General features: G+C 40.9%; 2 protein-coding genes across 5 annotated transcripts in view; one reads left to right on the top strand and one right to left on the bottom strand.

The window, feature by feature from the left end:
* Window positions 1–2176: 2176 nt before the first annotated feature.
* etfbkmt (electron transfer flavoprotein subunit beta lysine methyltransferase) lies at window positions 2177–4848 on the top strand. Its single transcript, XM_064989899.1, has 3 exons — window positions 2177–2655; window positions 2734–2864; window positions 2949–4848. The coding sequence occupies exons 1-3, from the start codon at window positions 2381–2383 to the stop codon at window positions 3296–3298; spliced, it is 756 nt and encodes a 251-aa protein (XP_064845971.1). The 5' UTR covers window positions 2177–2380; the 3' UTR covers window positions 3299–4848.
* The window catches only part of amn1 (antagonist of mitotic exit network 1 homolog (S. cerevisiae)), a 13388-nt gene continuing 4138 nt past the window's right edge, over window positions 4835–14084 (bottom strand). For all 4 annotated transcript variants that reach the window (XM_064989903.1, XM_064989901.1, XM_064989902.1 and 1 more), the window contains 5 exons: window positions 12087–12216; window positions 10930–11147; window positions 10098–10154; window positions 9618–9729; window positions 4835–5823 (listed from right to left, as the gene is read on the bottom strand). In XM_064989903.1, coding sequence (XP_064845975.1) covers window positions 5756–5823; window positions 9618–9729; window positions 10098–10154; window positions 10930–11147; window positions 12087–12216 — 585 coding nt within the window. In that variant the 3' untranslated portion in view covers window positions 4835–5755. The remainder of the gene's footprint in view (window positions 5824–9617; window positions 9730–10097; window positions 10155–10929; window positions 11148–12086; window positions 12217–14084) is intronic.

Genomic DNA, 14084 nt, shown 5'->3' with positions numbered 1-14084 from the left:
GATAATGGGGATTATAGATTGTATTGTATTAACTGTTTGTATTCTTTCATGATTTATGATAAATAGTTACGAGCCTAAATGACGCGGATGATTACTATTGACTTCTTAATGAACTGGACTGTAGAATTCCCCAAATTATGTTAATAATGAGTGAATGATATGATCTTTGATTATGAATTTGATTGGATACATGTTATTTGTTTCCTTTGTGATGCAGCACAGACAACTCAGTAAATATACCACTTTATGGTTAAAGGAATTCCTGCCTCAGTCTCATCCATTCCTGTCACCTGACACGTGACCACCTGTTCACCTTCACTGTCAGTCATCCTACCTGTCCAGCTTCCCACACAGATTCCACTAATCTTTCACACACTAGTAAGAATTTATGATGAATGGTTTGAGCAAAAAGTATTGTTCTCAACAGCAGGATGTAGGCTGTAAGACAAATCTCACGCATCACCAGCACTTATTGTTCTCTGTTCAACTTCAAATCTATTGTAAGTTTGAAATGAAACATACCCTGAAAGGCTGTTGTTGTCAATGCTGAGACTTCACTGACATCTGAAACTCAATGTGATCTCCTTTCAGTTTCAGATGTCAGTGAAGTCTCAGTACCAACAAAACAACAGTCTCTCAAGGTATGTTTCATTTCAAACGTACAATGTATGGAAGCCCATTCCCACCACCAAAAAAAAAAAAACATTACAATGTCAATACTATCTCAACATTGCAAGATACTAACTTGACATTTCTAGAGAGTAGAACATATATGTTTCTTCATTTGTAGCATTATGTGGCAATTTCCATCTATCCACATTGCAGTGATCAGCACAGCACAAACTCCTGGCCAGATGGCATTTGCATGGCATTTGAATGTGATCAAATTCGGTTTATATTTAAACTTTGGCTGGCTAGGCTACCTAGACTTTATCAATTCCAAATTATTGGTTTGAATTAATTAAATATGTGAAATTGAATTAAACAATGTTGATTTGCTAATTTTATGTACAATATTCAACTATGTTTGCATATGATAACAATAGCCTAATATATTTCATATGCCATAAACTATTGTTTTTTAACAATTTCACTCAATTCATTCTAATTAACTTAATCATTGTGACACACCCCTCACTATTGTCATTGGTTGCACTAATTGCACTCATTGTCGACATAATCTTGTTCAAGTATTCATGGTGTTTTCCTGAAGAAGACACAGTGATGCCGAAACGTTGGTGATGTACCCAATAAATGACTGGGAGTTTATATATGGAGTGTTCAAATCTTTTTATTTTTGATAGTTTATTGAATTAATCAATCAACACAAAGGTGATGAAATACTGTGTGATTAACCTTCACATTCCAGATGCAAAGCCCTACACAATGCTACCCTGCATAAAGCAAGTTCAGTTCTATTATCCAATCGCAGTTGTCTAGTTTTTTTAAACAATATGACCTGCTTCGAAAACATCTAGTCCCATCATAGCCCATATATAACTGTTTAACAGCTGATTTATTTCTATGTCATACCCTACAACTAGGGTCTGAAGTTTTACCTGGTTAGGTAGCCTACCAGATCTGGAACCACCAGTCTGGGACCTGTGGTGTCACCTCTAAAATCACCACACACTGTTACAAATGAAGGCACATTTCTTTTAAGTATGGTCTACTATCTCAAAATTTCGACTTAGTACATACTTTGTTTTAGATAGTATTATGACTTTTATGGAGGGATTGGGCTTGCATACCCTTTGTGTACACCTACACCACTTCTACGCACAGTAGAGCGGTGCACTTCCCGTGATTATTTCCGTTCATGTCTACTTATCTAATTTATGTCTTAACAATAGTAATAGCATGTTATATTCTTAAATGCATGCCTATGCCTTCTTACTCAATCAAGAGACAACAAATTACCCAATTGTTGAATAAATAAATACATTTGCCCAAACAAAAGTTATGAATTCTGCCTAAAATGGCGCTGAGTGTGCAGCGGAAAGATGATGCTGCCTTTGCCCCATCCACGAGAAGCTTGGCATTAATATGATCCAAATGAGATTGGCTGAAAAAATGTACAGAGCGGAACTAAAAGTACTATTCGCTATAGTGCAATGGCATCATACATGCGTTGTACATTTATTTGGTCCTGTCATGTTTTGCTTCCGTGTGGGAACAACGCTCTTGTGCCTTCATTGGTTAGGATTTACATGTTGACATTTGTGTGTGAAATGGGGAAAACACTGAACCGTCGGTAGCTATATAGTTGGTAAAATAAAACATAAAAACTTGCAGCTAGCTACACTGTGAACATGTCTATGTACGTTTGCGTTTGATGGCATGCTTTTTTGATTTAGTAAGTGGCTAGCTAGCTAACAAAATGTTAACCAGGCTTGGAGTTTTTGGTTATATGAACATTGTCAAAACACTTTGCAATAGTACAAATAGGTACCTTCAACGCTTCGCCTCAGATAATGATATAAAGAAATTTATTATAGAAAACACTGAGATAGTAAGAAAGCATAACTTGACCCCAGAAATCCATTTGAGACTGTTCACCCCAAATTGTCGGTTTTGGCATGCAAGACCAGAACTGTGGCCTTTCTCTGACCCATTCTGGGCAATATACTGGCCAGGGGGACAAGCACTCGCCAGGTATGTTATTGTTTTGAATGCACTATTATAAATTAATTACCACTAATAAGCCCATAATATAACCCACCACCTCTCTAGGTATCTGTTGAGTAACCCTGGAGTGTCACAGGGCAAGAGAGTGTTAGATCTGGGGTGCGGCTGTGGAGCCTCTGCTATAGCTGCCAAGTTCTGCGGTGCTTCTCATGTAGTAGCCAATGACATCGACCCTGGTAAGACAACACCTTTGTACATTTCACTGATTGATTCTATCCTTGGGGTATGAAGACCTCTGTCCTGATTCTCCCTCGTTCCAGTTGCAGCCATCGCGACCCAGCTGAACTGTGAGCTGAATGGCCTGAACCCCCTCCCTTGTGATACGGAGAATGTGATTAGTTCAGAGCCCGAGGAATATGACCTCATCCTCCTGGGAGACATGTTCTATGAAGAGGCATTGGCGGACAGCCTTCACAGCTGGTTAAACTGCTGCATCCAGACCCACGGGACACAGGTCCTGATAGGAGACCCGGGGAGGGCCCAGTTTGAAGGACACGGCATCAGGAGGCTCCTGCGTCAGGAGGCTCAGTTTGAACTGCCTAAAGCTGTCAGAGAGGAGAACTATGGACTGACCTGCAGCACTGTGTGGCGCTACCTGCCTGAACTCTGACAGACATCTTTCACAAACCCATATTTGTATATAATATATCCCATTTAGCAGACGCTTTTGTCCAAAGCGACTTACAAGTCGGCTGGGGCCACTACTTTTACATATGGGTGGCCCCAGTGGGAATCGAACCCACGACGCTTGGCGTTGCAAGCGCCATGCTCTACCGACTGAGCCACATATGCTTTAGAGCACTCCTTCAACTGTTGTTGTTTGTGACACTTGACATATGATTGTGGAATTGCTATCAGCAAGTGCCTGGCATTGACTCAATTAAAACTTGTCAATCTTCTTTGCCATGAAGTCAAATGTACTGTTGTTAAACAAACACCTCTTTTGACATCTCAAACCTAAGCATATCTCTTTTATTCAAAACCCAGCAATAATGCCACAGTAGTATGGGGTGTTGTCTCAACAACAAAGTTGTACACAGATCTATGATTTGAAAATGACAATTAACAAATGTAAAACTACATATTTCAAATGAAATCAATCACATCTATGTTAACAATAAAGCATGTAAACTTACACTGCAGTCAGACTGCAATCCAATGACCTAACAGTAGGGGGCATCCACACTCCTTACTATCATTCATGACATGTTCTGATTGAGCCACTACCTCCTGACCCTGAGTTGGCTATATAAAAATTATACTCCATATTTATTAATCTGGCAGATAAACACGCCCTTTTTTAATAATTCAGAGTCAAATATTGATTAAACCCTTGGTTTTCTTTGGGATTATTTGAGCTCATTCAGAGGAGATATCAGGCTTGGGCCAAAGCCAGGAAACTGACTGTAGTGGACTGGCAATCCTTCAGACAATTGAGAAACAGATGTACTATCTTGTTTAAGAAAGCTAAATCAAGCTACTTTTTAAGCTCTTATTTTGGAAAACAGTAAATGCACTGAAGCGTACAAATTCCTCTTCCTCCCTGCCTTATCAAGTTCTGCCTGACTGGCATCATAACTGAGAAGAATGTGATAAGTGATGCTTTTAATCATAATTTTATCTCTGCATGCTTTTTATTTGAGACAAACGGTGGTATAGTTGACCCTGGTCAGTCAATCATCTGCTCTGCCAGACTCGACAGTTAATCTGTCAACTTCTAGGGAATCTTTGTTTTCATTTCAACAATTTACTATCTGTTATGTGCTAGATGCCTTGCTTAAGATTGATGTAAAAGAAATCCTCTGGCGCTGATATGCTTGATCCATTTTTGCTGCAGCTCTCGGTCTCTCTGATTGCCTAATCATTAACCTGGTACTATCCCAAGGGTTTGTAAGGTGGTCCATGTACGCCCCTTCACAAAGGTTATGACCCATGTGACCTAGATAATTATCGGCCTTCTTGCCTAGCTAAAATATTAGGATCTTTGATTAATTCTCAGCTACCATCTTTCTTATATTTGAAATGTATTGAAGTGAATTTGGAAGGTATTCAGATCCCTTCCCCTTTTCCACATTTGGTTGCGTTACAGCCTTATTCTAAAATGTATTAAATGTTCTCACATCAATCTACACACAATACCCCATAATGAAAAAGTGTAAACAGATTTTATTTTGCAAAATAAAAAAAAGTACTTTAATTACATAAGTATTCAGGCCCTTTGCAATGAGCTCAGGTGCATCATGTTTCCATCAGCATACCTTCTGTAATGAAGTACATCTTATCTTCTTTGTTTTACATAAGAAGTACAAAGGCAAAGAAGCCCATACCTTCCTGAGAAGTGCCTTTACCTAACATACATGCAATGAACCTACTACTATGTGAAGGGCCCAAACAGATAGAGAGAGAAGCATGTTTTTTCCATGTTACACATATAGTTAAACAGGCAGTTCGCATCCCAGTGTACCTGAACAGACTTGGCTCCAACATATTATTTATTTCCAAATGTAAGATTGTATCACTACTTTCGTGCTTACATATTTACAACAGGAGAAGAGAGTAACAATTTCTAAATCAAGGACAGGGTGCTGCGTGCATACAACCAGGTTACAGCAAGGACATCTCAAATGAAGTACAGTGAAAAGAATGTTCTAAGTGCATTTACAAAAAAAAAATGGTTAGAGAATAAATATGAAATGTTTTTGTGTATAAATTGCAAACATTGACTGAGCAGCACATCCAACTAACTATCGAGGTTTGATCTTCAACCACTGTTATTGATGATAATCACACTACAAAGCGAAGATTTACTGAGACCGGTGTTTTTTTCTTTCGCGGACTGTAAATAACAACCATTAGCCTAGTTCAGTCACTTCGGTCCCAGAAGCTTTTAAGGAGTTTGTGTGTGTTCTTTCCATCCCTCCTCCTGCCATCCTCTTCAGTGCTCCCTTGGAATAAGTACAAGTTGCTCCTAATGCCTTGATCCAGGGTCAGATAATCTAATGGGTAGGTTAAGGATTGTGGGTAGGGTAATCTGTTCCTAGGTCTGCATTTATGGGTAACTTTTCCCTCAGTACACTGTCCATGATACCTGTTGGAACTTATCTGGGCTGAAAAGGTTATGCAGGGCCTCTTGATCTGAAAGACAAAGGAGGTTAAGGTTTTAGCTGTTGTTAGGTTTTGAGAATGTGAAATATACTTATTCATTTCACTGATGGAGTGCTAAGATTTAGAGGGTCTACACCAGACGTTAAGGGTTATAAGAGGAAGGTACATAGTGTGTGCAAGTAAGCTTGGAATGTGTTGAGTGCAGGGAAGCAATTACATGTGGCAGGCATTGATAAGAGGAGATGGTTGGAGATTTTAGAAACTAACAATGTCAATGTGGGAGAGAGTGTAATGCATAACGTTTACATTATGTCAGGATATGTTATTGTTAGCCATCAGAGATCCTCTGGCAGGAGAAGAGAGACAGATTGGTATCAATAACCATGACAGCCTTGAGTTAGCGAAGAGTGAGCACTTTGGGGTAGAGGTCAGGTCAGATGAAGTGAGGAAGAACAGATATCACTATGGTTCTGTCTAGCAATAGAGATGCATTGCCTGTTCATTTGTGGAGGAGGAGACTCAGCCTCGGAGAAAGGGTTAAATATCAGTGCTTGTGTGAAATGTCGGTTGTCTGAATTACAGCTGTATCGACCCTTTGGGAAGAATTGAACTTGGTTAAGCTTCTCTAGTGTCTGCAAGGTTCTAATTTTCAGAGTAAATAACTAATACTATACAGTTGAAAATGTCAAATCAAATTTTATTTGTCACATACACATGGTTAACAGATGTTAATGCGAGTGTAGCGAAATGCTTGTGCTTCTAGTTCCGACAATGCAGTAATAACCAACAAGTAATCTAACTAACAATTCCAAAACTACTGTCTTATACACACAAGTGTAAGGGGATAAAGAATATGTACATAAAGATATATGAATGAGTGATGGTACAGAGCAGCATAGGCAAGATACAGTAGATGGTATCGAGTACAGTATATACATATGAGATGAGTATGTAAACAAAGTGGCATAGTTAAAGTGGCTAGTGATACATGTATTACATAAAGATGCAGTAGCTGATAGAGTACAGTATATAAGTATACATATGAGATGAATAATGTAGGGTATGTAAACATTATATTAGGTAGCATTGTAATAAAGTGGCTAGTGATATATTTTACATCATTTCCCATCAATTCCCATCATTAAAGTGGCTGGAGTTGAGTCAGTGTGTTGGCAGCAGCCACTCAATGTTAGTGGTTGCTGTTTAACAGTCTGATGGCCTTGAGATAGAAGCTGTTTTTCAGTCTCTCGGTCCCAGCTTTGATGCACCTGTACTGACCTCGCCTTCTGGATGGTAGCGGGGTGAACAGGCAGTGGTTCGGGTGGTTGTTGTCCTTGATGATCTTTATGGCCTTGTAGTGAAACGCCAAATGGATCTACCTCCTGGTCCTCTTCCCCTGCCTCTCCCACCAAGGGTAGAGACAGAGATGACCTCGCCTACCGAAATACCGGATTGGGCAAAGCCACCAGAAGAAGGCACCAGCCAACCAACTATTGAACCTGACTGGTGTCAGGAAGAATCACCCTCTGTCTCAAGTGACACCTCTGAATGGGAACAGCTGTTAGACTCATTGCTGATAGAGTAAGGGCACTGTCATGAACAGAGGCCCATATGCGCACTGTAAGAAAAGTATTTCCTCATTGTGCTAGAGTAACAGGCTCTGTCATAAACAGAGGCCCATATATGCACTGTAAGAAAAGTATTTCCTGTTGTAAGATATGTCATCACCCTCTCTGCTCTGAGGGAATGGGAGGGGCAGCGGATCGGGTGCAGAGAATCAAAAGGTATATAAAGAGACATTTGCCATTACTTTGGCGCTGACTTCTTGAATTCTGAATTAATTTAGACAACCATTTGACTTCGGGTAAATTGACACCTGACTCAAATTACTTAAAGATTCTAACTTGTTGGATCTGAGAAGTGACTTTGTAATATACCGTTTAACTATTGAACAGCTGTTTTGTCGCATATTGACCAGGTGCGTGTGTCTCAGAACCTCGGCCTCGCTGTGTGCCACGGACGCTGCGGTAGTTCAACGGGACTGAGAGCCACTCTAGTCCTTTAGTTGATCTCTTGTTTATACCTATGGTTATCTGAATTGACCCTGTAAGCATATTGACCAGGTGCGTGTGTCTCAGAACCTCAGCCTCGTTGCTTGTTACAGACTTTTTGATATTCCATTGGGGCAAGGGATCACCAACGGGTCCTCTCATCCAGTCCAAACTTGAATCTCTAAATTTAGTAAACCACCGACTTCAAGTCAACCTCTCAGCCAGTAGAGGGGAGTCGCTCCTAACTAAATTCTAAAAGAACTCTGACCGATTGAAACTCTGCCCCTGATCTTGTGGGTCTCCTCGTCATCTCTCAAAGGTAATTAAATAACTATTATAAGTATTTAATATAGAGATAAGTGTTATCATTGTACCAGGCATTTTATAAGAGCATTAAGTCATTTGCATGTTTTTGATTAATGCTGTGTGTAACCGAGTAACAAATTGTGTATTTTGAAGTGTGTTTGATTGTAAAAGACAAAAAACAGTGTTTTCAAAAATAAACGGTAGTCTTGTTTTGTCTCGAGTAAAAGGTTCTCTCAAAGTCAGTTAACGGCACGGGAGATAACAACTCTGACACTCCCCGCTACCGGGACACTGGAAACGGGGATCAATGCTCTATGACAGAATAAGTTACCATTAAAAGACAAGGAGGAAGGTGTGTCCAGTAGTGATTCATTTAATTGTCTTATCGATCTATCTACGTTTTATTTTCCAAGCGATACATAGCCGACAGGCAGAGTAGTGAGACTAAGTTGACTAAAGGTCTTCACACTTTAAACTAGATACATCACAGAGGGGAAATACTCAACCACAGGGACATCATATAGAGACTGGTAGGACTAGTGCTTAATAACAACTCAAGGATCAATTAGTGGTGAAACAAAGAGTCTGGAGGAGAAACGTGGGGTTCACACATCCCAGCTAGAGCTAGAACGTTGAGAGTGACAAGGCAAAAGACCTCTCTACGCGGACAACGCTTCGATATAGAAAGAGAGGCAGGGCTACGCGAGCGGTCCTGGTTATACTGAGATAACCTGAAGTATCTATAGTGCCCTGTCCAATCCAGGGAACGGGACGCTAAGCACCTCTAGCACCCTGCTGCCGGCCAAGGGGCGGGGCTGAAGGTTTCGTATCGCGACAGCCTTCCTGTAACATCGGGTGGTGTAGGTGTCCTGGAGGGCAGGTAGTTTGCCCCTGGTGATGCGTTGTGCAGACCTCACTACCCTCTGGAGAGCCTCACGGTTGTGGGCGGAGCAGTTGCCGTACCAGGCGGTGATACAGCCCGCCAGGATGCTCTCGATTGTGCATCTGTAGAAGTTTGTGAGTGCTTTTGGTGACAAGCCAAATTTCTTCAGCCTCCTGAGGTTGAAGAGGCGCTGCTGCGCCTTCTTCACGATGCTGTCTGTGTGGGTGGACCAATTCAGTTTGTCTGTGATGTGTATGCCGAGGAACAATCGCTCTTTGTTCATGCAAATGTACCACACTTGTCTTTTGAATACCAATTTATAAACACACATACAGGTCTGGACTGGGCTAGTGAAACAGACGGTGCTGCTAACAATATATTTTCCTCCACTGTCCCAGTCCCCATACCAGGCTCTCTGCTCGCAGACACACGTGACCGCCCTCAACCTACCAACTGTTTGAGCTATCAAAAGATCTAATTGGATAACTCCATCGGCAACATTTCTAATCAGCTGTGGAGTGAGCTTACGGTACATTCTTAATGCTGTTATAGTAGACGACTTATACTTTGAGCTAAAGGCTCACCAGTGATGAGAGGACATCCATCGAAGGTAAAGATCCGGACGTTGGGGCAGTTTGTAAGGACAGCCTTCACGGCCTTGCCTGTCAGGTTACGACATCGGGCCAACTGCAGTTCCTACAACACATCCAATCACATAGTTTATAGATCCCTGTCTGCCTAGACATAATACTCTGGCTCCAAAATAACATGGGAAAATGTCACACTTGGAAGTCTTTGTATAAAAACAAAGAAGACTTGAATCAAGGTTGGATGTTATCTTTCCAAGTGTGCTTAGATACTAAGTTGCTGCCATTGCCATCACCTTGAAGAACTTGTGCCCATAGCTACTTTTTTTGCACACTTATACTATACTAGGGGTATTAATTTATCATTTTAAGTTTGAAACAAACAAGATCTACACAACAACAAAAGCATAAAGGGACAGAGTTTATTGTCCTCTATGAGGAAATGATTTTCATATGCACATTTGTTGGTCTTCTTACCTTCAAACTATTAGAGCACGGTGCAGTAGCCAGCCCAATGACACCCTCATCTGTAACCTGAAACAAAGCACATATGATCTTATTTTTGCTGAGGTGATTGACAACTAAATACTTACAAGCAATAAGCAGTGTACATTAGCTACATCAGAAGTTTGGTACTTCTAATGTGCGTTGTGGTGGAAAAACCTCTCAGTTGGATCTCAATATACAAAAGCTTTATTACGAGCATCCATGCAAGGGAAAAAATAATTACAATCGCTCTTTGTTCATGCAGACATATATAGAAAAAAATGGGGAGGGGTGTGTGTGTGGGGGTCATATGTCACTTGGATGAGTCAGTTACTTCTACTTATCACTAGATAACAGTCCCAGAGGTAGCAGACAAATCATACCAAGGACACACAACCTCAGTTAACAGAAACCACAAAAGATTGTTTCACAAAAAGTTATAACATGGCAGTTTAGAAACAGTTATAAAACAGACTGATTAAGTCAAAAGAGCTACTTGAAACCATGCGATTGAGCAATCTTACAGATACTAAGAGGAACAGGATGACCTGTTCCTTATTCAGGCCATATAAGATGACAAATTAAATGTTCCTCTTCCAAAGCGTCAAAGTACCAATCTGGTAATGCTGCGTTCCAGAGGGATAAACCATAAATTCCTGTTATACTAAGATAATCTAAATCTTAGGAATAGGAGGAACGCAGCCTTCAAAGTATTCAGTCCTAAACCCAGGGTTTAAGTTTATTTAGAGAGATATGTCATCCAATCTGTGCGTGAATCTGCAGTGAAAACGTAATAAGCATCTCACTCACTTAATTGAATTACCTGGGTTCCCGAGAGATTGAGGCTATGGAGAAGCCTGCAGTTTCCTGCCAGTTCCAGCAGGGCGGCGTCTCCCACAGCAGAGCAGCCCCAGAGGGAGAGGACCTCCAGCGAACTGCAGCCGTGGGCCAGCGCCAGGACCCCTTCATCGGTCACTGCAGCACACTCGGTCAGATCCACGACCTGCAGGCCTGGGCAGGAGGCCGCTAGGGCCCTCACACCTACAGAGAACCGACCAATCAACATGTTAGTTGTGTAGAGCAATGTAATTGTATTAGATCACATCATATGTCATATTGTCGTGTAATAATATTTACTTTGTGGGTGCTTATATTTGACCAGTGTTGTAGTATTGTTACATATAGAGACAGATATGACACTATTGAGCAAAGATAGGTAGACATTAGACCACAAACAGAAAGCGGACAGGAAACCAAAGATTAAACAGACATAAGTGTAATGGCCGAAGCCATACGTGCTTTACTGTGCATAAGGGCTTAGGGCAAAGAGGAGGAGGTGACCCTTAAATACATTATCTATTATGGAAGTAGCAGGACATCATTATAAAGATTAGATAGAGAGGGTAAAGGACATAAGTGCTTAGGGTAAGATAGATATACATTAATTTTAGGACATGAGAGGGTCCTGCCACCATTGTAATCTAATTAAGAGCGGATACAGGTGTTATTAGGCATGAACATGGAGGAAGCCTGGACTGAAAGATAATGGTGACCGATGACTTGAGGGAAGTAACTTCATTAACATATAAAATGGACTCATATACTGTGTGTATAAAGACAGAGCCAGTGCTCTGGGAAAGTGTGTGTTCCGCGGACCATCTACATTACATTACATTTAAGTCATCTAGGCTTCTGATATGTTTGTATTATATTTTGTGTTATATTTTGAAATGATTCTCCACGACACCATGTACAAGTCTGTATTATATGCATGTGTGAATTGGAAATGTGTTTTTTGCATGTCCCAACTCCCCCTGAGACAACCTCAGAGTGGGGTCACAGCAAGGGTCAGCCATTATCAAAGGCAATGTATTGTATTATGATGTTCAGTACATTGTAAAGTACTGTATTGTAAACAAAGAGATGGTCCAGATGGGTTTTTCTTTAACACCGAAAATGTTCCATTTGGTAGGCAGGTACCATCTGAGGTGATGCTGGGTTGGCCTCGCAGAAGGATCGTCCGGAGCTGCGGACAGCGGATCTGTTGCAGGGCGGAGTCAGACACTCTGCAGTTCACCATGTCCAGCTTGTGTGTCCCAAGATGTATCAGCTGAGGACAAACACAGTAGGAAGTGTGCAGGAGTTGGTTCTATCCCAGTAGTAACACAGAATGAATAACATGATCTTGATTAGAATCATGTGTGTTAGTGCTGGCCAAACCAGAGAGGAAGAGAGAGGCCCAACTCGGGGGGGAAAATCTGTCTTTTTTTTGTTTCGCCCACCAAGCACAAAGTTTTTGTATGGAGGTCAATAAGAGTGTTGAATTTGGTCATCAATTTATTTTAGGGTTTATTTGCAACGTGAGGTGGATTTAATCAAATAAAAGTTTTGTCATGCTTAATATGTTACAAATGTACTGATAAGTAGGACACGTGACATCCCGGCAACTCTGAGAAAAAAATAATAATATTGGAGTTGTCTCAGGGTAGCTATGCATATTCATGGTATGAGGCTAGTAGCATAGCGCATCTCTCCATTGAATACAAGCAGTTCACCTCAACGACCCTCATCGAATATTCAAAATAGGATTACTATATTGAATTGTATCCACCAAGCCAAAAATAATAATAGGTGGGAGCTAGACAGCTTGTGTCGTGGAAATATTTGTTCAATCATATTTCTCAGATACCGGAACTTGTGAATACAAATAGACTTTATTACAAAGTAACAAGCCGAGCTGGTCCACGATCAACCAACTTTCCAGCCGCGGCACACACTTTCTATGCAGTTTATCCTTACGTCACACACATAGTAACTCCTCTTTATGTTAATGACTCCATTATTTAGCCACCATTATCTTTTTGCCTTGCACTCACTTCAGCTTGGTTTCCATTTTCTTATTGGCACAGACATTAGGGCATAGATTCTATTGGTGGTGACCAAAAGCACTCACAAACTTCTACAGATGCACAATCGAGAGCATCCTGGCGGGCTGTATCACCGCCTGGTACGGCAACTGCTCCGCCCACAACCGTAAGGCTCTCCAGAGGGTAGTGAGGTCTGCACAACGCATCACCGGGGGCAAACTACCTGCCCTCCAGGACACCTACACCACCCGATGTTACAGGAAGGCCATAAAGATCATCAAGGACAACAACCACCCGAGCCACTGCCTGTTCACCCCGCTATCATCCAGAAGGCGAGGTCAGTACAGGTGCATCAAAGCTGGGACCGAGAGACTGAAAAACAGCTTCTATCTCAAGGCCATCAGACTGTTAAACAGCAACCACTAACATTGAGTGGCTGCTGCCAACACACTGACTCAACTCCAGCCACTTTAATAATGGGAATTGATGGGAAATTATGTAAAATATATCACTAGCCACTTTAAACAATGCTACCTAATATAATGTTTACATACCCTACATTATTCATCTCATATGTATACGTATATACTGTACTCTATATCATCCACTGCATCTTTATGTAATACATGTATCACTAGCCACTTTAACTATGCCACTTTGTTTACATACTCATCTCATATGTATATACTGTACTCGATACCATCTACTGTATCTTGCCTATGCGGCTCTGTACCATCACTCATTTATATATCTTTATGTACATATTCTTTATCCCCTTACACTTGTGTACAAGACAGTAGTTTTGGAATTGTTAGTTAGATTACTTGTTTGTTATTATTGCATTGTCAGAACTAGAAGCACAAGCATTTCGCTACACTCGCATTAACATCTGCTAACCATGTGTATGTGACAAATAAAATTTGATTTGATGTAACCATAGCAATGGTACAAAAATAAACAGACATGCACACTCCTAATGAATGTGCATGTATAATGGTGCTTAAGTAATGCAAACTTATGATCACAATGCACGTCTAATGAACCTCACTGGACTAGGTAATGGCTTCCATTAGCCTAATGACCTAGACACACATATAGAGTGTACTGATTT

This window comes from Oncorhynchus masou, chromosome 15 (assembly GCF_036934945.1).
Source record: "Oncorhynchus masou masou isolate Uvic2021 chromosome 15, UVic_Omas_1.1, whole genome shotgun sequence".
NCBI lineage: Eukaryota > Metazoa > Chordata > Actinopteri > Salmoniformes > Salmonidae > Oncorhynchus > Oncorhynchus masou.
This window is presented reverse-complemented; position numbering and strand designations above follow the sequence as displayed.